The sequence below is a fragment of the Egretta garzetta genome, unplaced genomic scaffold (assembly GCF_000687185.1).
Source record: "Egretta garzetta isolate BGI_Z169 unplaced genomic scaffold, ASM68718v1 scaffold46, whole genome shotgun sequence".
In the NCBI taxonomy this organism is placed as follows: Eukaryota; Metazoa; Chordata; class Aves; order Pelecaniformes; family Ardeidae; genus Egretta; species Egretta garzetta.
Window position 1 is genome coordinate 3759839 of NW_009260268.1, and position 26623 is coordinate 3786461.

Below are 26623 nucleotides of genomic sequence, written 5' to 3' on the forward strand. Positions count from 1 at the left end.
CAATATAACATATCTCCTCTTCCAAAAGAGTTGTAAGATTTTTTTCTCCCCTTCTATTTTCTTTAATTAAGAAAATCATAAAGTGCACATTCAAAGCATCTTACAGCACTGCAATTTATCCAACAACCACTACTGAGGAGGTACAATTGTAAACTGCATAATTTAAGGTCTGTTTTGGTTTTCAAATTTATGAGTCTCCTGCTAATCTTTTTGACATGTTTAAATTTCACTTTTATTTTACTACATTTGACAGATTAATTCCCATTGAAATGTTGGAAAATGCCTACTAAAAATCCTGACAAGTTATGCCATTATTTAACCAAACTGACAGCAAAATAAATACAGAAATAAATCCTCCTCTCTGAAATGCTGGAATATGGATAATGAGCACTTCGTAAGTTGGATAGACGATTTTAATGTCTGGATCCTATTAAAACCTCATGCTCCAGTATATAAGGCAACTTCTAACTAAGGAAGGCATGAAGTGAAGTCCATTAGACAGCAATTTGATATAAAGTGTCTTGTACCTTCCTTTAAAGGACATGACAAAATACTGTCAAGGAACAGAAAACCTGAGCTGAAATGGAGGTAATTTGATGTGACTGTTACCATTTTTGTATGACAAGATTTTGAAATTGAAACAAAATCCCATAGGAGGTCTAATAGGCTAACTGTTTACCCACAATTGGTGATGCAGAAAGCAAATTTGACTATTACCTAGGGAATTTTCAATGTCTCCGATAAGTCATAATTCTTATGACCAACAGACTAATGGTTTTGCAGAAGTCAAAGGATACCACAGCACTGAAAATTACAAACGACTTGAGCAAGTAGCAAGCAGTTTAGAGGCAATAAGGACCAGCTTCGTATGACTGCTCAGCTATAATTATCTGTGCAAGCTTTCCTGCCTTTTGTAGTACAAAGAAGTCAACTCCACCTATTCCTAAAGACTGTTTATGTTTATATGGTCAGCCACAACTCAGAAATGGTATAAGAAGATGTTCCTTACCACCTCTCAGCTGTTAATCTCCATGTCTCAACATCTACTTATTTCTCTGTGGATGACTTACTCCAACCACAGAAGGAAACATGGGAAGAAGCTTACTTGTCTAGAAGGACCAGCACTCCTCCCGTCCTCTAAGTCAAAGGAACATTTCTATTGTTGATGAAATATAAATTGATCTTATGATTCAATGAACTGAAAGAAAATAAAAACAAGAAAAATAAAAACCATCTCACCTTGACCAACTGGTTACTGTAAAAAAAAAACAAACCCAAGGAGTTCCCTGTTCATTGTCCAGGTCAGTATTGGCACACCCAGGGCAAGGAGATGTATGTGCTAATCCCTCATGTTTATTGATAAGTAAAAGTTAGCTATATGAACAGTCTCAATAATTTATTTTTAAATTGCTTTTTATGGGATTTGTCAGGCTCCTAACCTGTTCACCATAGCACTAAGACTTAATTCTAAATCATTTTAGAGGCCTGGGGTTTTTACATGTAATAATGAAAACACAGACTGATTGATATAATTGAAAAATGGCTTAAATTTTAACAAGCTTCTATCAATATATGTTTAAGAAACCACTGCAGTTGAGCTGGATAAAAAATTGGCTGAGTAAAAAAATCAGAACATTCTTCAATATATCATCTTCAATATATCATCGTGAATTGGGATAAATTAGAATACGTCAGAATACTGTGATTTTTAAGGGAAAATGAAGATATGTAAGTTTGGAAACACTTAAACATTTAGTTACAAAATTCTCGGTCAAAATAAACACTTTAGACACTTGACACATTTCTGTGCTGAACAAAATCAAAACACATCAATGATGTGCATGAACTACACCTCCGATCCTTTTTCAGCCAATTTATTTCTTGATAAACAAAATGTCAGTTTAATATATAGCAGAAATACCCTCCAGCCTGTTTGTAGCCAGGAATTTTGAGAGATTTCCTTTTGGAAACACAGATAACCCATTCACCCTTGCTTTTACCTGGCCTAATTTTCTCAGGGATAATTAGTTTACTCAAAAAGTTATTTCTCTCTTACACAATTTTGGCGTCCTTATTCATGTTATAAAGAACAGCATACATAAACCCCAAAGAATGATGACATGTACATCACAACATTTTGCTTTGCTTGCTTTGGCAGTTCCCAAAAGAGGTCATAACTTAGCATAGGGAGGTGCACTGATTTCTTATGTGGTTCCCATCTGCTCCCAAGCTAACTTGAGGACAGATGCCCAAATCCAAAGCCGTGTGAAGCGTAAGAGAGGACTTTCACCAGGGAACCCCCTGGGAATTGAAGGCCAACTCAAGTTGCGCCAGGGAGGTTTAGACTGGATATTAAGAAAAATTTCTTCACCAAAAGGGTTGTCAAGCAATGCAACAGGCTGCCCAGGGAAATGGTTGAGTCCTCATCCCTGGGGGTATTTAAAAGACGTGCTGCTTAGGGACATGATTTTTAGTGGTGGACTTGGTAGTGTTAGGTTAAAGGTTGGACTCAGTGATCTTACTGATCCTTTCCAACCTAAATGATTCTATGATTCTATGAAAATCTGACAGTTCTTGGCTTCAGCTCCCTCTGGTGGGTAATGCAGACTCGAGAGAACAGCACCTACTGGTAAAGGTAACCACCACAAAACAAAACAACATGCAGGTTGCTATGTTTTTCTTAAAATATACAAAAATACACCAGCTGAGTAATGATTATAACTGAGATCAGAGCTTTAAGCTGCAACTTGGCACATTTGTCCTGAAAAGAGGAAGATGGAGTGTTCCTGCCAGAACTGAACTCCCTTCAAATTCAGAGAAGAAAAGAGATTGGGGTTTTGGTCCAGGCAGAAATCTATTTTCAGCACCTAATGTTGATTAAAATAAAATAAGGAACTAGCTAAAGACTTTTCTTTTTGATGAGAACACTCACTTGGATTTCTGTTCTTGACTGATACTTTGAGGCGTAAAGTTTGATGTCCTTTCTCAAAAACATTTTGTTTGCAGGGTTCAGAAAATATTCATTATTTCACAAATCTCACACCCCAAAGATTATTTATTACAAGGAGTTTAGTTCCAGTGGAAAAGAAAAACATGCTTTTAAATAAGTGATATCTTATGTACAAACCATACACGTCCACACATTTACCAGCTGAAACAACTGCAAATTAAAGCATGTGTTATAATTTATATTCTCAGACACAGAACTAAGTCCTTCCACAAGAACGATGTGCAAACTGTATTGCAATACATGGATTATGATAATGGCAATTTGTGATAATTATAATATTAAAATAAGCACCAGTAATCTCTGCACTACAAAACAGTACTGAAATTTTGGTTACCTCAGAAAAATTCATGGAAATCTTGCAAACATCAGCAATCTGATAGCAGAGGTTTAGAACTTATACTTTTCTGCTCTCACCTGTGGCACCAATAAATCAAATTATAACTCTTGCATCCCTGTGTTAAAATATTTTTTTTTCTTTCAGAAGCTTACCTGTTGATCTGAAACACATACTGACAGTTGTTTTGTTGGAAAAATAGCAAAGTTCCCCTCAGAAAACAGTAATCAAGAGTGAGAACATTTGGGGTAAGAATGGTCACATGAGTTCACGTTCTTCAGTGGACCAAGTCCGTATTTTTCTGGCATAGGACCAACTTAAACAACTGTATAGTCTATTCATTAAACTGCTTATAGAGTTACATCATCTTTAAAGACAACTCGGTGGATGAGAAGCTGGACGTGAGCTGGCAATGTGCGCTTGCAGCCCAGAAGGCCAACTGTATCCTGGGCTGCATCAAAAGCAGCATGACCAGCAGGTCAGAGGAGGTGATTCTGCCCCTCTGCTCCACTCTGGTGAGACCCCACATGGAGCACTGTGTCCAGCTCTGGGGTCCCCAACATAAGAAAGACATGGAACTGTTGGAGCATGTACACAGGAGGGCCACAAAAATGCTCCGAGGGCTGGAGCACCTCTCCTGTGAGGACAGGTTGAGAGAGTTGGGGTTGTTCAGCCTGGAGAACAGAAGGCTCCACAGAGACCTTATTGCAGACTTTCAATAAAGGGGGCTTATAAGAAAGATGAGGACAGGCTTTTTAGCAGGGTAGGTGTGGTGATGCAGCTCTCTGGGCCACCCTAAGATCTCAGGATAAGCCCTGTTGTGCTGTTACCTGGGTCACAAGTGCAGTGACTTGTGTGCCAGACACCCCTGTGGTCACACCTAGGCCATCTGCTGCCTGAATGGTACATCAGGACCATGCTGAGAGCTGAAGATAAGCCACACATGCTTTGGGAAAAACTCCCATTCTGCTGTTATCTTGGTTGCAAGTGCAGCCCCCTGGGACTGGGATAGTCAGGCACCCCAGGGACACACCTGGGCCATCTGCTGCCTGAATTGTACACCAGATGACTCGGCATGAATTGTGGCCAGAATGGAAAATACTGACCAAAGCCAATGGTCTTGATCCTATAAACAATGATCCAGAAGTGAGACCTTTTGAGCTCTCCAGGACCGCGGTGGGCTGTGTGACCCAGTATCTCCCCCTGAGCTGGGACACCTCTCAGGGTAGATTTTGAGAAGATTGAAAAATCATCCCATTGACGATATTGCCAGGACTCAAAGGCCTGATTTCGTTAGGTTCACCAACCATCTGCTGATCAATGCCGGCACATAAACATGAATAATTCATGAAACTTGCAAAAAGGGAAATTTTAATCACAGGTTAACCTCTGTGTTTGTGTGTGCAATTTGATTCAGAACAGTTTGTCTGTCTGTCTGTCTTTGTGATTTGATTTAAACAACATCTGTGTGTGCAACCCTGCTGTAAGTTTCGGGCGACCCTTAACTGTTCTCGAATCTTTAAATCGCTCTTTTGATTGTAACAAATTCCATTTAATCGCTCTGTTAAATTGGCTGATGCTTAAGTGCTGTTAAGAATTATAAAAGCTAATTTTGTGATCTATCTCAAAAATATTAACAAATCCTAAATTGTTGCTAAACCAAAGCCATGTAAAAAAATCATATTCTTGACAGCAATATAAAGGATTGATTGCACATTTATTAATCCTTTAGACATAAACCGCTGACCAAGTCTGGAACTATGAGTGGATCCAGCCGCACCTAGACTCCTTTCTGAGGAAGGTGTTTAGAAAGAAAGGGGTCCTTTCTGAACTTCATGACTCAACAAGCAGGTCTCCCTGACAGTTTTGTCTGACCCTGTTCTCTATGCAGTAAATAGTCAAGTGTACTTTACCATTGAACCTTGTTTACTCACTGATTTATACCAATAAAGCATATTTTTGCTTCTCCCTCACTCCATCGACAACAAATTGGCATAGCTGGCAGGATCCTAAATAAGGATTTCTGACAAATTGGCATAGTTGGCAGGATCCTAAATCAGGATTTGCGACAGCCTGTTGCAATAGGACAAGGGGTAATGGTTTTAAACTAAAAGAGGGTAGATTCAGACTAGATCTAGGGAAGAAATTTTTTACAATGAGGGTGGTGAAACACTGGAACAGATTGCCTGGAGAGGTGGTAGACACCCCACCCCTGGAAATCATAGAATCATAGAATGTTTGGGGTTGGAAGGGACCCCTAGAGGTCATCTAGTCCAACCCCCCTGCAGGAGCAGGGACACTGCTAACCAGATCAGGTTGCTCAGAGCCCCGTCCAACCTGGCCTTGAATGCTTCCAGGGATGGGGCCTCCACTACCTCTCTGGGCAACCTGTGCCAGTGTTTCACCACCCTCATTGTAAAGAATTTCTTCCTTATATCTAGTCTAAACCTACCCTGGTTTAGTTTAAAACCATTACCCCTTGTCCTGTCACAGCTGGCCCTACATAGGAGAGGTGCTCCAGCCCTCGGATCATTGTTGTGGCCCTCCTCTGGACCCGCTCCAACACTTCCATGTCCTTCTTGTGCTGAGGGCTACAGAGCTGGACGCAGTACTCCAGGTGAGGTCTCACCAGAGCAGAGTAGAGGGGCAGAATCACTTCCCTTGACCTGCTGGCCATGCTTCTCCCGATGCAGCCCAGAGTACGGTTGGCCTTCTGGGCTGCCAGCGCACATTGCCGGCTCATGTCCAGCTTTTCATCCACCAGCACCCCCAAGGTCAGGTTGGTTGGGGCTCTGAGCAACCTGATCTAGTTGAAGACATCCCTGCACATTTCAGGGGGGTTGGACGAGATGGCATTTAAAGGTCCCTTCCAAACCAAACCATTCTATGATGCTATGATAACTAAGCTGCAAGCATGTATTTTCCATCATAACTTTCATTCTGAAAGAAAAATGTAGCATTTATAAAAGACATTTCTTTCTAATTAATATTTTCCTCCTTTTAAAAAGGAAACCATCCAACTTTCAGGTACAAATAAGAATCTGTTATCTTCGCTAGATATGTAGTTTTAATTGGAATTCTAAGCAATGGATGAAATACCCTAGAAACCTCTCCTAGAATTATTTTAATTAGTTCCCTCTCCCCTTATGCTGCTTCATATGTTTGCATCTTACATTAACCAACATAAGGTTTTTATGGGGTGGGAGACTTACATGCCAGTACAGACGGACTTATTTGTACACATGTAGGACTGGATCCTCCATGTGGTCTCTGCTGGCTACTCTGTAAATTTATGAAACTTCCTGCTTGTGTATCATGGACAGGGGACAGAATGGATTTGTATCAACCTGCTTATAACACTCATAGTTCTGTGCTAAGATAATACATATAAGCAAATCTCATGTTTCTGGCATTCATCTGCAGAGCTCAGGAGAAAGACTGCTCCTTCTCACATGTATGTAACTGACTCCTCTCAGGTACTGACATTTTGTGTATATAGACAAATATTAGATATATTTGAGATGAGATATATTTGAGTGAAGGAAGGTGTTTTATCTTTCCTTGAAACACTGAGACAAGCTGGGGTGAGAGAGGGTGAATGGCAACACTACATTGAAGTGGCACGGAAAATCCTTAGTTCTCAAATCCCAAGCTCTAGACCATGTGTATGGTCAGATTTTGTATCAAGAAATCATTCTCCTACATCAGACCGGCTACAACTTTGGAGGATCTTTCTTTGTTCCTGCAGCACTGGAAATGGCGTCCGCTCTTAGGATCATAGGGAGGACTCCCTTAATAAACTGGTGGGGTATCATTAAAATGAATCACACATATACTTTTGAACCTATTTTACGGGGGGAAAAAAAAAAGCAAACACCTACTCTCAAAAAGAAAAAAACTCACCAGTTTTTACAGACAGGTGAGATATTCCAAGTTGTCTTCACCACATCATTTTCTACTTAGCTTTGTGCTGACAAACGTAAAATAAACAGCAACTTGCTGCTGAACTCACAGAGCCTGACCCTCCTGAATATGCGCCAGAATTTCCTCATCCCCATTGTAAACACTTCCCTTTTCCTCCTGACATGTAGCGTTTCTGGGGAAAAAACTTGGAATTGATCATTCTAGATAAACAGAAAGAGACAAAGCCTTCCCTAAACACATTTTCCTTTTCCTTTAATTACAAAACTACCAGGAGTCTTACAAGTAAATAAACAACTCTTCCTGACCCCTGAACAGCAAACCCAAACACCATTATTTCATAATGACATTGGAAGTACACATAAAAGTTACCTAATATGCAAACTATGCTCTTAAACCAGCTGCCCTATCTACAAATTCTTCATAAAATTGCAGACAGGCCCTTCATAAATACACACAAAATATGCCGTTATCTCCAACTGCCCTAGTTAACTCTAAGTACATTCAAAGATAGGGGTCAAAATCTCTAATATGACATTTAGTGTACAACCCAATAGATTTGTAGAAATGCAAACAAAAAAAAAAGAATATTCATATTAATTGTCACATGGAGACAAAGGAATTAAAAAATTAATAGAAAGGCAAAATTTAGTTTAAGGGTTTACTTTTCCCCGAATCTACCAAGATGATTTTCTAACTATTCTTCAGTTCTTCTACTAATAACATGAAAATACATTTCCAACACTATCCTTACATGGTAAGCGGTGTGCTGTCTGTCAGCTAACTAGAAACATCTCACTTCATACCAGGTTAATCGCCCGTGGTTTTGTTAGTCTTAGGACCATTTTCAGACTCAAATATAAGGGGATTTTTTTCACTATAACTTTTCAGAGTACTTAAAACACAGCCTTTTGTCTGCAGCTCCTACATCTTCTGATCTTTGGTACTTTCCCTCAGATAAGGCTCTCGTCAAGAGCTGACCAGTGGAATTGGTCAATGACAATTTTCTGAAAATCACTGCATAGGCATTCAAGGTAGAAGGAATGGGATCTGCTGTTGATGGGTTCAGTTCCACCTTTGCCCTAGCTTACGTTTTTCTTAGAGATATTGGTGTGATGAAGCTAAATAGCGAGAATAAACCCATCAAGCATGGAAACTAGCTGAATCAAAACATACTGGAAGGTAACCAGTGATAACTCTTGCTGCAATGAAGTAATGTCTGTATTATACCCAGTATACTGGTTTCATTGGGAAAAAAAGAGGAGACAAAGGGGGCTGGATAGGAAGAAAACATAGAGCAGGTTTGTGCTTAGTAACGTACTGTTTGTTTTACAGACTTGAAAAGCCCAGAGCACATATCCACAGTCAAGAAAGGTGATCTAAGATGATGATTGAAGGAAAGAATTAAGATAAAGTGAAGCCAAAAATAGATACATTGTATCTTGTGTTACACCTTTTCTCAACAGATTAATTTGTCTGTGACTAATTTGTTTGTCTGTGAGTTCACAGAACAGAAAAGCATCCCTGAAACCCCAATGCTGAATGGGTCCACTTAGATCTCATTTTACAGTTGTTTCTACGATGACTGAGAGAGTTATTCTAGGCCATACCTAATACTTCCCTTGGCTTCTTCAGATTTCTGAGACACAGCTGAATTTGTTACTAACTCAAAGAATTAATAGCAATACATGAGCAGATACAGATTTTAATTAAACATAAATTAACAACTGCTGATAAGATTTTGATTCTTGATTCACATTGCCTTAATTCCATGCCAATACCACTGTTTCTGATGGGACTGATGATGAAGTTGGTTATCCAGGGTGGGTGAATTAAGAATGATGTGTTGGCCTTCTACATGACTGTAACTCACAGCATGCCCCTCTAAGGATTTAAAGTGACAGGGACTCTCCTCTCTATAGCTTTTCCTGAATACTGAGAATTGAGGAGGTAACAGGCAAAGCAAACTGAAGACTGGTATTCAAGAAATCTTAGAAGATGGCAGCCAATTAAGGGAGGGAGATAAAGAACATCAGAATAAACATCTAAGTGAGAAAACCAAGCTGAAAGAAAGGAACTTGGAGAAGGTATTTAAAGAAAGAGTGAAGGCACCTGACTTGGGAGTACACAATTACTGCAGGTTTAGGATGCACCTTTAAAAATACAGAGTTACACCAAAGACAAGACAAAAAATATTGTGACCTTCAATTTTCCTTGTTTAAAGCCCTAGAACACAATAAAAAGAAATCCCCAGCATCTGCGGCAGAGGTAAATTGGATGCTTTCTATGATGTTCTGATGTGCTTCATACTTCCTTTCATTAACCTCTGTTTTCACAAGGTGCATGTCAAAACAATTTGAAGCCTGCTTGCTTGACAGGTTGTGTTCTAAGTCACAGGTCTTCTCTTGAAGCAGTAACAGTGGTCTTCTAGAGAGCCCTGAATCTTGAATCCTTGATCAATCTCTTGCTGCAAGACTTGAGAGAGAAAAGATGTTCTAATTCTTAACTCCTTTTTTAAAAAGTTATCATCGAAATGATTTAAGAAAAGATTATGCTGGAAGAGAACATACCATGCATGAGGATGGCAACAAAGATCTTGGTATGCTTGCAGCAGCACAGACCCTTTACAAACCTGGGAAAACTTCTAACAAACTGTAATAAAAAAAATTATTGATTGGAATTTAATTAATTGGTCTGGGTCAGGGTAACATAATGGAAAACATGTTAGGTGACAAGTAAGGTTACAAGACAGTAATGCTGTGAAACCTGTTTCATTCTAGGTGCTAAACTCAAGGCTTGGTTCTTTTTATGGAACAGGGCATTAATAATCTGTGACCAAGTGTGGCTCTGGCTTAAGAACCTGAGTTTATTTATAAAACACAAGGAAAAGGTATCAACAAAGTGGAGGGCAGGCCAAGAACATGAACAAACCACTTGGATTAATGGGGAAATTGCCACAAGGACTGATTAAGAACTAAATTGATCTAACTCATATTAACCAGTGACCAACAGGGGAAGTCTTCAAATACATAAAATAAACCCAAAGATATCCCAGAAGGAGCAACTTTCTTTACTGGACTGAAGGTGCATAGCTTTATATAATCTCTCTAAATAACTTACCTGCTCATCTGAGTGCTGTGAGTACCATATAGTGGAAAGCATGGCAGAAAGTAGTACTGAACGACTTTCTTAGCTCTGATGCACAACCATGTTGAACCTCAGAGAAAACATTAGATTTTCCTTTGTTCTTTACATGAAAACCAGAAAAGATCTATTTGTAAAACAACTCATGAAATGCGTGGCTTTGCTGTTAAATTATTACTGCATTACTAAGCTTATTCTGCAGTAGTAATTTTATTGTCTGCAGTTAAGCAGAATTTCACAGCATGTGATTTATTTTGTTTGGCCGAACTCCAGGCTTTTTGCTCCTCTACTACAGCCTAAAGAGCTGCCTGCAGATTGTAGGAGGAGTTACATATGTTTAAGTGGACTAAACAGTACACTGAACAGGAAAAGGCATTTAGGGTTATTGAGAAGTAATGTCTTTGAAATTCTGTCCATTTTACATATTTATAACAGCAGCAACACACTCTAAGTATTGCTTGTCCTACCACAAGATTCTGAGGAGTGCCAAAACTGGTGATGTCTCCAACTCCTTTAACTATTATTGAAACTAATCTTTCTCCTTTTAGGAAATAACGTATTGCTGATCATTCCAGCTGAGTGCCCTTCTCTTCATTTTGGGTTTCTCGTCTCACCTGTCTCAAGAAGCTCAGTGGATGCTTCCTCTCTGAGAGTAAGTGGAGTATACTCTTGAAATATCTTGTGTAGTTTCTGGAAAGAGCTCAGCCATTTGCTCTTAGCTTACTGCTTGTGTGCAGGATCACTGCTGAAAATTTCACTGTAAAATGTGCTATGAAGATGAGTAAAAGACAAGCTGTGAGAACATACTGGAAAATTAAGAAGCTGCTCTAATCATAAAGCATGATTAAAGAACACCATTACTTCAGGGAGATGCAGCTCTAGCCTACCAAACTGCTGCACAGTTTGGCAGATGGACAGATACAGGTTTGAGTCTTATTACCTCTGTTTTAATAAGTGTATCTCTCAACCGGGCCTCAGTTACATCATCTCCAAGATGGGAATAAAATCTCATAAGCCTATTTGATGACAGTGTTATCAGCATCATTAATAAAGATTCAGGGGAGATTTTCCTTCAAATGATACCTTCTAATGCTGCATTTTGTGCTATGATGAGAGAAGCACTGCAGCTCATTTAAATAAAGATACTATTCATTTGCAGGACATAATGTTGAAGGAAACACCTCAGACTTAGTATTTCTTCATGCAAGTGCTTAGCACTAAAACTTCTGATGATTAAAGAAGTGAACTACTTTCAGACTAATGAAGAATAAATTTATCTTAATGGATTGGAAGGAAACCCACATTTATTCCTTTACCAAACAACTTCTGAGCAGAAGGAACTCAGCACTAACCTGGTAGGCTGCAGTTTGTAAATACTTGAAACAAAATTTTCATTCTGTCTGTACCACTGGTTAAGAAGCTGCAAGTTCTTTGTCACATTCAACGGCAGGTTTATGCTTGAGGAATGAAGGCGGCACATTAAACAGATCCCGCTCATCTGAAATGTTTGAGTCTGATTCTCTGTTAGAGTGAGTTCCAGTTATATTTTCTTTTGATGATTTGCCAGTTCCCAAAAAGTACCTGCCTGATTATCATCCGTCTGCACTGCTTTTTGAATCAGAACTGTCTCGTTTGATTCCCCATGAGATGCAACACTTCACATTTTCTGCTTTTGCATTATTTCTGTTAGTTTCATTCTTCCAGTTATACCTTTACTTAATTCTATGTTTTTCTTTCATAATATTCCTGGCATGACAGGATCATCAGGTTTTTGCCAAACAAAAACCTGAAAGTAATGAAAAAAGGAATACATACGCAAAGGAGACAAATACAACCCTGATTTACATACAGCACAAAATCCAACCTAGCAGGTTTCTTATAGTGTGTATCAGTCAGTTTGCTTCACTATCCTTTCTTCTTTTGCATTCTAGGTTTACAATATGCTCTTTCTTTATATAATAAAACAAGTAATACGCTTATTGTACCCTAAAAATAGAAATTCAATTTAATTCCAGAATAAAAAGATCCCAAAAACCTTACAACAAATGTTTGATGTCTCATCTCTTGATACTTCAAAATTTCCAGAGGTAGTAATACATTGTGGTGATCATTTCTGACACCACCTGGAAGCCCCCACCTCAGGTCCATCAGCTGGAGTTACAATCTCTTTCTTTTCAGGAATTGCATAACTGAGGATAGGATTCTTCCATTAATGCATTTCTTTCTGCCTCTGATTCTAGCGCAAATAAGCATAGTGAGATCAGGTTGCTGTAATAAAAAAATTGCAGTTTTCATTATTTTGCTGCATTTGATGTCAACAAAAGCTTTGAATGAGTCAGAGGATAAGTATTTCTCAAATAGGACAGATGTTCTTGCAGGAGATATACTTCATACATTCGTAACTGAAGTGATATGATGTAATGATGTACCTTACCAAGATTGTGCATGTATGCACAAGCATGGCAAATCACATTTGAACCATTCTGCTCACAAGACAAATGCTTTAATTGGAGATTTAAATACAGATGAGGCAAATTTGCATGTGCAAAATGTACATCTAAATCCAAGTTTTGTGCACCGCCCTTCCTTCCAGCAGATAAAATTCTGAGCTTGCAATGCTCAGAATCTGGCAGGAAAGAAGCAGCTAGATTTTAGAGTTGTCTCTATCTCTTCACCTAATGGAAATTACATTTGTTTGGTATACAAGAATCTCAGTTTCAAAGGAAAATTTCCAGATTTTCTCCCGTGTATAACTTTCTTCTGGTAACATTCTCTCCTCCACTCAATGATTTATCATTAACACTTTCAAAAATATTTTACCATCTTTTAAAATACCTTAGAGATGTTTTAACTTGTGAAGAAACAATGTATGTTTATCAACTGTATCTTTAGAAGAGTAACCAAACACGTTCTTAAGGCTCCAGACCCTCTCTCATTCTTTCACCTCTTCAATACTTCTGTCATCTTCTCTCCCTGAACAGATATTCAAAGAAGTTCAGTGTTTCCTTTTCATATTTAGCACGTGTCACCTCATAGAATACATTTCTTCCCCATTTCCTGATCCTGCAAGACACTGATCACCCTGCTTCCTTTGAGTTGATAGGTGATAACAGCATCTACAGAGTAGGGCTTGTGTCTGCGAAATAAAGCTTACTATGATGATCACAAAAACATTCTGTACAATCTTTACCAGTCAGAGGTTGTAGTAGAGGCCTCGAGTATATACATTGAAAATGGGAGCAAATAAATCAGGAGGGAGGCATATTGTAGCTTGTGCATTATATTATATGCAATGTGACACAGATTAACTTAATTAGTTCCAGGTGTGAGGCATCAGTACCAGTCAGTAGTTGATATTAATTTTTTTCTTCCTCCCCCACCCAATATACCTTTCTATACAAAAGCTATGAAGGAAACACGCAGTGATGCTGAGTACCGTTTTTTTGCCCATGCTGGGAAGAAAACCAGGGGAGGGATATTATCTGTAGGTATGTGCCATGAAAAGAGTTAGAGGACTCTCATCATGCCATGAAATTAGGAAAGACAAGGTAACTTCTCTTGAACTCATCCGACTGAACAGTTACTTGACACATACACACACCAGCTAATAAGCTAATATATCTGCTTGCACTCAGAGCATTTTAAACATGACAATGAGCATGTTAACAAAGAAAGGAATACACAAAAATAGTGCATCCACATTCGTATAAGCTACTACAATTACCTTCACCTTTTTAACTCTTTCAGACTGACTGTAACACCTGGTAACCAACTTCAGGTAGCCTTTGTTGACGGCATACACGTGGATTTCTTTTGTCCCAGAGAGGCAAGCAGTATATCTCCTCTCCTTCCATCAAATTAAAAGGGATGGAACTAGAGCTCATTAAAAATACATTAGAATCTGCACTGACTTCTGTGACACAAATTTAGCGAAAGCAATGCCTAATCACATGGACTGTCTATATAATCAACCTAATATTATCCATAAGCATTTATATGTCACAGATCCACTGCATGGAGACAGACTCTGAAACAGGCACTAAAGCCACTCAGATCCTGTCAGTTTTACTAAAGCAAATTCATTTACCTCTATACCTGGTCGTCCCGTTTCAATTGTCCACTTTGTTCCAGGAACAGTTCTGTTACTTTACTTACTTCTACAAAGTGAAAACTTCCCTTTTCAGATTTAGGAGCATACTAAAACTCAGGGTTTTGTACTGGTTTCCAACTAACTAGGAAGCAAAGTACTAAGCTTGTGCTTGGACACTACCAGGGGGAAAAAATCCCACAAACAAAACCCAAAAAACATGTAGTCACAGAAAGAAAATCTTCCTATGCTTTCATTTTCTTATAAACACGACATAGGCAGCTTTAACTTTGGCACACCCTTACTTCTGAGTAAGATTGATTTCCTTCCTTTGAGTGGATTTGTAACTTTAGCAGTATTTTAATCTAGGAAACAAATTTCTATACTACATCCTGTACTTATATCATCTAAAGACATATGGCATGAGGAGAAAAAGGAAAAAAGAAATCATAATCATGCTGTATGCCAGTTAACTAAAACCTGGTGATATTCCAGTGCTGATCTTCAGAGAAAAATATAAAACTGATAATGGTGTGCAAATTTGTTAACAATCTATAGAGGCTATGTACTTTTTATCAATGAGCTGCTACGTTTTCCTTGTACTATTATAAAATATCTCTCTCCAAGGTCAGTTGAACCATAATTTTCCCTGTAAGTAGAGATCAAATGGTTCCCTACGGTGAAGACAGCAGCTCTTTAGATAGTAATGCTTTCTTCACAGTTGTTTCTCCTGCAGGAAATCATAAAATCCATTACTGACAGAGACACTTACTTGATTTAAAGTAAGATCCTGCTCTGAAGAGTGACTCTGTACAAGACTATGTTTATTGCCTCTCAGTGACACTGTAACAGATAATTGTTTGAGAAGGAAAAGATTATCTTTTCTTGAATGGTATCTTCCAATCTCATCCTAGACTGAATTTTCCCTTTCACTGATCATTACCAGTAATAAAGATACTACAGAAGAAATTACGCCCTCAGATACACCCACACAACCCCATTCCTCTCCACTAAGGCTGTGCAGTTATAGTTTGGATTTCCCTCTCATTGCTGTGACCTTATCCCATTGCACAACATAAGCAACTTGCAGTAGGCAATCACAGTAAGAGTTTTCAAACTTCTGCTATACTGTAAACATGAATACTTAAAACATATACTACTGTAGGAACCACAAGCATGGATGCCCAGACACAGTAGCAAGGGATAGCTATGTAAAACTTCAAACTAGACGGACAAACTTTCAGTCTGACATAGGACACTGGTGTCTGGATACAGATTCTCATTTCTTGTGTAATTCATGTCTTGAGTAATTCAGCCATTTGGAGTCACTCTTCACTTTGCTCTGAATGAAGGAGAGAAGAGAAACAGTTAATTCTTTCTTTTACCCACACCAAATATTCTAACATGATTTTCCAGTGCCTAGGCAGTATGTTTTGTCTTAACTTATTTCTGAGACTACACCAGACTTTCAGAGGTTGCTTCCATGGGCTCAGAAAGAGAGTAACAGGAAGCATAACAGTCAGACAAACAGAAATTCTCACAACCATGGAGCAGCCCCATTCTGAGATGAAGCCATCCACGTCAGTGAAAGAATAGGTGACAGTGACAGAAGATCTACAATCCTCTTTTCTTTTACTATAACCCAACCTCATGCCAGCTCTGCAACCATAAACTTAGTTTTTGTTTTGTTGTATTGTCCTGCAGCAATGAAGATTTATCCCCTACGCTTCTCTAGTTTTGTGTACAAGGATGTTCTTCCCCTTCCACTTCCTCCTCCAACCCACCCAGAATTCTCGGCCTTCTGTTATTTTCTCTGCTGAATGAGCATTTCCTCCCCCCTTCATTCTGCTGTTAGCTACAAATGCTTAGGGTGCTGTACTAAAAGCTGCAAAACATAGTTGAAGGAAACAATTTCCAAAGGGGAACTACTTCTGGTTCATACCAGTTCAATGATTTTCACAGCACAAAGTTCACAGTATAACCCAAACCCACTTGTATTGCCTCAGATGAAAGGAGTATAGTCTCCCTACATTTGCGCTTCTACCAAAGGTCCTATATGAAGAAATGCTGGCTTTTTTCCTGCTGTTCTTTTACTCACCAAAAAGAACCTGCTGTTGTTTTATTCATCAATCACTCATCAGTCAGGTATGCTTTATCTATCTACCCCGCATATGTGCAGCGGTACTGCAGACATTAGCAGCCTTGATTTCAGCATCAGCTGTGCCAGGCTGACCAAGGGGGTGAGGAGGATATGCTAGGTACACACTGCTGACGGATCACAGCTGTCACCTCTCCACCCAACAAACTTAAAGGCAGTCTGCATTATTTACTGGGACTCCATACCTTACAGTGCAACGGAGCATCTTTGGTCTTGGTACTAACAGCACTGAATGAATTTGTATTTAACATCATGTAAATACAATTAAAGACTTCTTCGAAGTTTCATCCCAAATAAAGTATAAAATACCAGTGAGATAGTGACAGTTCTTGCACCCCACTATTTTTTTTTTTTTTTTTTTTTTTTTTTATTTCCAATATCTGTATCAACAACAGAAAGAGCTGGACAGATTTTGGAGAAGAGGTTACTGTGTTTCAGAGATACCAAATCATTTTATAGCAAAACCTGCTGGAAGGTGCGCTGCCTAGTGATGTGCTCCAGGGCACCATAAGGAGTGACAGACGGGGAAAAAAAAAAGGGGATGTGGGGGGTGTGGAGAGAGAGATTCCCCATGTCAACAGCAAGCAAACCAACCACAAAATTATAACCTGCTGAGAAAAGTTTGGAAATAAAAAATGCACAGCTTGAAATTAATTTTAAAAAGCATTAGGAATATTAAGCAATTCAAATAGGTACTAAAAGACTGAAGAGAAAAAAATATTTTAAGTTAAATTTTAGTTAAAAAAACCCCTAAACTTCATTTAAGCATTGGTATTGCCACCTCAATTTTCTGCACCAAATTCATCCTGAGGAAAGATTCTCAGAGACAAATTTGAAAAAGGGAAAAAACTAAGCTATGCTTGATCAGATGAGACTTCCAAGTGGTTACTGCAACAACACTATAGATAAAAAACTTTTTAAAAAGCCCTTTCAATTAGTATACATGCAGTATGGAAAGTTTTGTAAACCAACAAATTCCTTTTTAATCATCCTGTATTTTGGACACTTGCTACTTTCACTTTACTGTTACTAGCATTGACACTTGTCTTCTCAAGCCAACCAAAGCTTTACTGCAAAACCCATGAATTTCAATAGGTGGTGTAGCCCTACAATTAAGAAGCTCTTGCCTTACTGAAATAAAGCATAAACCACTATTTTTCCACTGCCAGTGGGTTCTTACTTAAAAAAAGGTGGTAGTGTATTTTTCAACAGTGTTTGGAATTCCCTCAGTAGTCATGATCTCTATTTACAGTTGTGCCTTTCTTGATCACAATCATTACATTTTCCCTCCTCTCAGTTGTCAGCACTCAGGCCTCTCCATAACATCAAGTACCTTAGATTCTTGAAACGACCCCCTTTCAACCATCATGTCAAACAAGAAAATGGTTTAATGACACAAGTTACCTTTTAAAATTGACACAGAAGCAAAGAACTGATACAAAAATTCCCAATGCCAAATATTTCCCTTGAAAGTAGACTTCCAAACAAACACCAGAGGAGATTGGTCAGATATCTTCACAAGAGTGTGTGATTTACAGGCAGCCTAGGAGCTGAAAAATCAGGCGTTTCACAAGGTTAACAAGTTTGCTGTTACACACAGTAACGCTATAAAAGCAAGGAGATGTGGTTCTTATTTGTCCTTCCCCCACATTCCCTAACTAATCTATTCAGATGAATTGTCATGGCAACTTGATTTACACACCAAGGATACTAGCAAAGACAAGTCAGTTCCCCTTGGAGATGTTGTGAATAGGGAAAGTCCTGCCCATTCTGATGCTGGCAGAGACTACAGCTAAATGCCCTTCCCGGTTACCGGCTCACTGTGTACTAGCAGAGCAACTTCTCCCTGCAGTGTTACTCCCTGCCAGACACTCTTGCGCCGATTGCAGCCACAAGCCTCCAGTTTATATCAAAGGCAAGATTGCATCATGTGGAAAAAGTCCTACTTTGTGTACTTTATTGGCTTTTACTAAATGTGAGTCGAGTTCAAAAAGAAATCATGACTTTCTGAAAATAAGATTTCTTTAAGAATTAATAGTATATTCCTTACTCAGGAAGCACAAACATTTACTGATGGTAACTCGAGTGTTTCAGTAAAAACTACAGCTTTGTGTTGGATGACAGCAGTACAGACCATATTTCTTTCAGACCTCTTCACAGACTCTTCAGAAGAGTGAAAACCACAGAACAAATTCAATTTTTTTCTTCACCTGCAGCCACAACATTTCACGTAACTTTTTTTTTATGTATGTATGAACACAAGCAGTCATTTTGTAATATATTCAGTGTATCCTCCTTTGGTAGGAGAGAAATAATTTGAGAGAACTATAATAACGTATGTGGCACATAAGCTCTCCTGACACAGACAGTAGCATAAACACTTCCACTCCATCAACTGAAGTCCTAATACGACAGTCACATACCCCAGCCTCTCCGTTGGCTACAAAGGCTCTTGGCACCACTGATCAGAGCATCCAACACCCCTCTCACCAAATGCCATACCTAGCATGTGCAGTGAAGTGCACTCTTCCAAAGAAACACCCGCGTGCACTGAACATGACAGATATTCCCCTAGGACTCTCAGTGGGATGACTGACCTTCATATTAATAACAAACACAGCTACCCTGAAGAACATGTAAACATATACTGAAAGAGGGAGGATCTAACTCTTCCACCAATTTTTAAGAATGCTTTCTTTGTAATAGAAAATCCTTTGCAAACTCAAACTTGGCCCTAGAAGTGCAGTAGGCAATATGCAATTTAAAAAAACAAAAACAAACACATACCACAGCAGATAAATAGGCATTTATTAAAGTTCATCTCAAACCGAACAAAAATAATAAACGACATTAAGGCATCTTGTATTCAGTAACCGTTCATAGAGTAAAGATGACTTCTCTTCCTGATACGAGAGAGCAGGTTAGGGAAAAAAAAAAGTTTTCCCAACACATTTGGCAGAATGCTGCCTTCTTGCCACTGTCCCACCACTCAGTCAGCAAACCCCTCCAAGGAATTCCCACTTCTCCAATGAAAGAGCTACAAAATCTCAAAACTCATTGAGACACATGCAAGAAAGCACTTTTCCCTCAGACATCCAGCCTTCTGTAAAAATGCATACTGAAGAAAGACTAACAGATGGATACCACAGAGAATAAAGGCGACATACTCCTGCTGTAGCCACTCATTTTGGAGCAGACTAGACTATTTGGCCTTGCTTTCGCTAGTATTTACTATGTCAGCCAGTAACTAGTGAAAACGGGACCACAAGCTCTAGTCTGTATTGCAATGTAACAATTTTTATGTTTTCCTTCTACATTCATGTTAGATAAACAAATGACAAAGGTCTTGTTTCCATGGAATAATTTATTTTGAATTATGCTGTCAAGTGACCAATCACTGTTATAGTGCTTTTTTTCTTCAATTGGAATAAGAACATCAGGAAATGTTACAGCGTCATTGGATTCACTATAACAGGATTTTACTACAGAATAAAATATAAATTAATAAACACTGCATATAGCACTATTCACTTCACCACATTGGCTCTCTCTTTTGCCACATTGTAACCTTCATTTAAGGCAAGTTTGTTTGTTTTGTTTTCCAAAGAAGACCACATAGTCTCTAGATAAACTTGTGTGACTAGATTTGCGAGTTAGGAAACTGAGCTTTATAAAATGTTTACTTCAACAAATACGAAAGTTATTAAGAGAAAGATGGTGACCCAAAATTGCACTGTATTAAAAGGTGGAGTTTCCTTGTACCAAAGTCCTTTATTCATCATCTTTAGAACCAGTTTTGCTTAACTATAAAAGAGACACAAAAAGAAAGTATTCAAAGTTTAGACTGCCATTCCATTTATTAGGAAACAAGAACAACATTATCTCCATCTTACATAGAACACATGTATATTTAATTAATAATACAGACTGATTGTGCTACTGTACCAAGAGACTAAAAAGCACCAAAAATTATTTCTTAAGCTTAGACACTAAATAAGCCTATTTCCCAAATGTGAAAGTTGATTTTAAAAAAACAACACCACAAACCCCCAGAAAAACCTCATGGTACTTTTTCTATTTAATTTGAAGACACTGTCACCAGCTCTCCAAAATAAAAAAGATGAAGTAATGGGAAAAGTACCTCCACGCATCTGAGACAATTCCCATATAGAAATTTACACAATAGAAAATAAGGCATTAACGTACTATTTCTCTCCTCTTTGAAGCTAAGTTTATAATTTTTCAATGTTGTGCATCTATTGTGAAATCTATCTAGAATCCAAGACATCCACTACGAACAGCCGCTTTGAACTCAGAAGGACTCTGCCCAAAACTGTCATCACCATTTACTTGCTCTTATTTAACAGTTGGAACTGGTGTTCTGTCTTACACCGAGAATTACTTATAGTTGCATAAACCAAAATAGCTTGCTTTCAAAATAGTCAAGCAGCTATGCTGATTTCCACTGGATCAGCAAAGACAAGAGGGAGGAAGAAATCAATGCTGAGGGAGCAAGCAGAAAAGGTTTATTCACTGTAGGAGTTGCGGCAGAGAATACTCAGGCTTATAGGAGACAGCAAGGTGCTCCCACTTGGGACAGATCCCATTTTCTGCTTATTTATCCATCACCCTCCAGAACCTGGCAGCACCACTGGCTTTATTTTACATTTTGTTGCCATATGAAGACAGAATATTTGCAGTGCATTGGGCTAGCAAAGCCCTCTCATCATAGAATTAAAATTTAATTGCTCAATAAATAAAAAATACTAAACCAACAAAGTTCAAAGAGGAATCAAAGTCCTTATGACTCTAATATTCAGAAGAACTAAGCATTTTAAAGCATTTGAGAAATATGTAAATTAGAATCCAAAATGAGCAACAGTTCTTACCATTTCTTGCAAATCTTTTTAACGTTAAAAAAAGATAACTTGAAAATACTTACGTGCTGAACGCATATAGAAATGAATCAGACACCACAGTCAAATCCAAACAAAGTTAGGAAGAAAAGCAAGAAAAAAAGTCAGATTAATTTTCTTCAGATAGAAGTACAAATTATTTTTAATGTACATACATGGCATTTTCACAATACTGCATATAATACAGTCACATTACCTTAATTACGTCCACCCAGTTCCATCCTCGTGGAAGCTCCCCTTTGTTGTCTGCAGAATAAGAAGGTTTTATTTTCAACACACAGCTAAGGGGAATCTATCTTCGTTCCAATCAACGCACAAAATTCTAAAGATCCAAACCCCCTCATTTCTCCACTACAAACCATGAGGACAAAATAGATTTTAATGCCTTAAACACATCTTGTTCTTCAAAGTAATTCTGTTTACATAAAACCACCTCAGTCCACCTGACATTTAATTTAGAAGGCAACTCCAGCATGAGCTGGGCTGACCAGCAATGATGCATTTTGTCAAAGAACAAAATTTTACGCAGCTTTTCCTTTACATGGCCAGCACTTAATATGCCAATTATCCATGAGGTTAGGTAAATTATATGCAGAAATTGCTATCAGAGGGTACAACTTATTACTGCAATAGGATAGTATTATCCAGGTCATTATTAAAAATTAAGATTGAACATGTAAAAGTCATCAGCAGGATTACCTGAAATACTGAACGCTTTTCAATCAAAAACCTAACCATTTCACTGAAAGCATAAAGCACCTGCAGAAACACCTCTATTTTGAGGATACAAACTATGTTAAATGTTTTATTTGGGGTTCCAAACCAAATACTTTCATTTAGAAATTACATTATTAATAATGTGAATTATTTACAAGGGCCCATCAACAAACTACATATTTTGTTGAAAGTGAATTTTTAGAAGACCCAAATGCTCTCCTCCCATGAGTATTTTTTGAAAATGTCACTTTTGTCACAAACTCAAATAAGAAAATAAAACAAAACCAATGACATCTTGAAATCCCCACTCTCTAGAAAGTTGCTTTGACCAGAACTAACATCTCAGGCAAGAATAATTCATCTAAAACAAGCAAAACAGAGACCACAGACTTAAAGTTGTTCATCTTATAAACAAATGACTGCTGATTCTGACTTTAGCAAGATGTCACTGCTATAAAATTTGGATTCTTATACTGCTCAAAAAAAACAGTATTACAGTGAACAAACCTGTTTTATCAGCTAGTTTTCGTTTCTGGGTTTTGGATAACTGCTCCTTTTTATCTTTTTTCTTACTTGCTGGCACATCAGGAGTTCCAATTGCAATACTATTGCTTACTGAAGTCTGACAAGGATAAAAATGGTTGTTAATATTCTGCGTATTAGTTCCACAGATAGCTCTGTGCGTGATTACTGAACCTGACATACTGAAATATCTTGACTGTCAGAAGGAAGCAATGCTGTCAGCAGTCTGCAGCTTTTAATCAACATATAATCATGATTGTAGTTTTAAGAACCATGTGTTGGGGATCAGAATTACTCCATTCCAGACTTGTAAAGGGCACCTCTTACACTTTTTAAATTTAATCACAGAGTATGATTTAGTCTGAAGGGATTCAGACTTCCCAAACATGGAAACCATTCCTTCCTCCTCAAAGCAAATCTGCAGCACCACAATGGCCAATAATGTCCTTACACAACACAGAAGCCACAAATAGACCCAGCCTGACCTCATTCAAGACCCTGGAGATGCACTTATGCAATCCATTGCATCCCAGGAAGGTTACAGAAATTTGCCCCCACCCCAGAGCAGATGCCTTTAATCTTCATTTCAGCTCTCTTTAGTTTTGCTTCTGCTCCAAGTCTCCACTTTTATGTTACTCTGTGGGACAGAACTGCAACCCACAAACATTTTGGTGTAACAGCGAAATAACAGTTAAATAGAACAATTAAAACCACAGAGCATTATGGCACCATACACTGTGTGTCACTGTTTAGCCACTAACATGTGTATACCCAATATATTGATTAAAAACTTAAAGACAGAGCTATGAAGTATTTAGAGTTGTAATGACCATTCTTTTCAGTTTTAAAAGCAAGAGATTAAAATCTGAATTTATCTACTTACCACAGTGTTAACAGGCTGATTTTCCATGAACAACTCTTTGTTATCTTTGGCATATTCAAAAAGTGTGTATGTCATAGCAGTTCCAAGATTTGCTTCAACTTCTACCATTAACTTATCCAAAATACTTTGTTTAATAGCTGAAGATCTAAAAGAAACCATAAAACTCAACTGTAATCTAGACAGATGGAGAAAAGCTTGTCAACCAAAAAGCCCCCACTTACAAGGCTAGGAAGGGACGCTGTTGTAAATACTTGCATTGTGTTGTTGAAGAAAGCATCCATCGATATGACTGGTGCTGTCTGTGGATACGTTTCTGGCCAAGAAACTTCTATTAGAAAGGCTTTGGGATCTCCACTTTCACCTATCTGAAGGGAAAAGAAAAACTTTATAATCAACAGTTTCCAATTACATATTAAGGATTACAATGCCAATATGCAAGTCTTTCACTTCTTCAAGACTATCCAAATTCCTTATGATAACAGCTATTTTCAGGAAGTCATCAGTTAGAAAATAAAGCTGTTATCTAGAAAAAGTATTAAATTTAGGACATCAATATTTATCTCTACCTTGCGGTTGTCATCCTAGGAAAAGCATCAGAAACATTCCAAGCTCTCTTTATGTTTTTTTTTTAATCACTTGGTTTTAAAAGCTACTTTGTAGCATCTGCAAGTCAAATATTATACAATCAGAACAGAAAAGATGAAGCCGCCTTCCCCCCCACGCATCCAAGCTCAGAGCAATATGAAAACAAACCACAAGACAGCCTTGAAATAAAGACAACTATAAACTAGTCACCCAAAATAGCTAAATAGGTAAGAATTTCAATATCTAACTCTCATCCCTAGAGATACTTTATTTCACTATCAGAGTGAGTAGTAAAAGATTTAAGAAGTCAGTAGAATAAGACTGGATTAAAAAAATCGTAACATTAGAAAGAGGCGCACTTTAATATAAATAATCATGTGCATCAAACCAATTTAGTGAACCCAAACAACATACACAATCCTTACAATTATGTTAAATTACACAAAAAAAAACCCTTTTTTTTTTTTTTAATTTGAACTAGTACAGGTGCTACCAAAGGCATACTATACAAACAGAAATAACTGTTTCACACAAGGATTTGGAAGACTAGTGCAACGAAGTTGGTTAAATCCATATTCTGAAACTATCTGAGAATTCTGGATTCATCAGATTATGTGGAATGAAGTGTAGCCAGAAAAAAAAAGTCCTATTCAAGGTAAAGCTACTGTAGGAAAAAGGAAAAAAAAGGAAAAAGGAAAAAGGAAAAAGGAAAAAGGAAAAAGGAAAAAGGAAAAAGGAAAAAGGAAAAAGGAAAAAGGAAAAAGGAAAAAGGAAAAAGGAAAACAAGGAGTTGTGCTTTTTTATTTATCGTGTCTGTTTCAGCAGAGTGGACTAACTGACATTCAGAAACAACTGGTTGAGGTGAAATAAAGAAATAATAAAAAAATACACAATCTGTGAATCTGCAACATTTATCAAGACATCACCTACAGTGTTGCAGTCCAGTTCCCACCGCTGCCAAGACGAGAACCAGTGGTATAGTTTACAGAGTTCTTCTCTCAGGAAAGCACTGTCTGCACACTGAGCAAATCCATGCAGAAAGCTGCGTGACCATGCTCCTCCTTGCCAGTGCAACCTAAATTACTTGATTACAAAACAGCTGTGTTTTGTATGCAAGGCATGTGCAAGACAAATGAGGCCCAGAAAAATGGCATACTAATTCTTTCAACCTTCTCATGCACTTAATGCTCAATGTGCCTTCTTGCAGTACAAATTCTTCTTCATGGGAAAAATGCATGATTGCCTTTGTCTGACATTGACACAAAGCTTTACAGTTTTTAAATCAAGTTCTAAATTTTGACAATTATTTTTCATCTAATAGCAACAACCAAAGCTAGTAAAATCTAGAATGATACATTGTAGACCTGTAGGCATGTCACATTTACTATTTTAAGGAAATTAAATTTGCTAAGAACAGTCCTATCAGTGAAGGAAGGCTGCACTTACATGGATGGGATTCAAGTGCTATCAACTAAATCGACTTAACTCATTGCAATTACTGAAGTATCCTGAAGTTACTTCAGAAGTCACGAAAAGGTTTTCTAAATGCCTTCTCCCCACTACAGGGATATGGCGTTTTCAGAAGTCTCCCTCCCGTCCTGTGGGTGCCTAAGTATTCATTAGTAAAGTTCTCTGGCCGACAAAAGATCTGCCTCGGTCCATGCCCAGAAGAACTTCCAGGTCGTTAAATTTGAGAAAGCTGGCAAGAATTTCACGCCACAATCTAATTGCATATCTCAAGCTCAGCACTCCGCATATGTTTCTCCTGAGCAGACTGTACCAGTGCACGTGCCCAACGCATTTTGTGGATTTTCTCTTTAGCTGGAAGACAAGGCATGTCAGCTACCTCTGGACAAGAGACTAGAACCTTGTAACTGAGCAACAGGGAAGGTGCAAAGCTTTGCATATAAATATCTCCATAAGTGACATTTCTGACCAGCTAGTTTAAGTGTTACTCAGCATGCTGGCTCCTTCAGCCAGTTCAACAGTTCCAGCTATGCAGTACATAGACTAAGGGCTAATAAACCTGCGCTGGGAGCAGGTTCCTAAATATTACACGTTGTGCCGTCAAGCACCACCGTACCAAAGATCCTGAAACAACGGCCTACGGGTCTAGCCACTACTGCCCACTGAATACCCAATTTGTTTTAGAAAAAAAGCCTGCTATGTCGAACTACAACGCCGCGGAGTGACTTCAAGGCGAACCCTGCGCTGCAGCAGCTCGCAGGCCTTCACCTTGCCTTACCCGGTACTGGAAGGAGACCGGGCTGAGCTCCCTGAAGCACGCATCTCCCTCGTAGATAGAGCGCAGCGCTTCCAGCTCCATCCCCAGCACAGAGCAGAGAA

At 38.3% G+C, this 26623-nt stretch overlaps 1 protein-coding gene across 5 annotated transcripts in view; it reads right to left on the reverse strand.

Moving 5' to 3' along the window:
- RWDD4 (RWD domain containing 4) overlaps positions 1 to 26603 on the reverse strand; it is a 40356-nt gene extending 13753 nt beyond the window's left edge. For 3 of the 5 annotated variants that reach the window (XM_035897834.1, XM_035897835.1, XM_035897837.1), the window contains exons 1-6: positions 26523 to 26603; positions 23948 to 24057; positions 23693 to 23837; positions 22795 to 22909; positions 21767 to 21816; positions 4288 to 4290 (exon numbers count right to left, since the gene is read on the reverse strand). In XM_035897834.1, coding sequence (XP_035753727.1) covers positions 4288 to 4290; positions 21767 to 21816; positions 22795 to 22909; positions 23693 to 23837; positions 23948 to 24057; positions 26523 to 26603 — 504 coding nt within the window. Of the gene's footprint in view, positions 1 to 4287; positions 4291 to 19448; positions 20459 to 21596; positions 21600 to 21766; positions 21817 to 22794; positions 22910 to 23692; positions 23838 to 23947; positions 24058 to 26512 lie in introns of those variants that run through there. The other 2 variants (XM_009642399.2, XM_035897838.1) reach the window with 2 other exon arrangements.
- Positions 26604 to 26623: the final 20 nt, after the last annotated feature.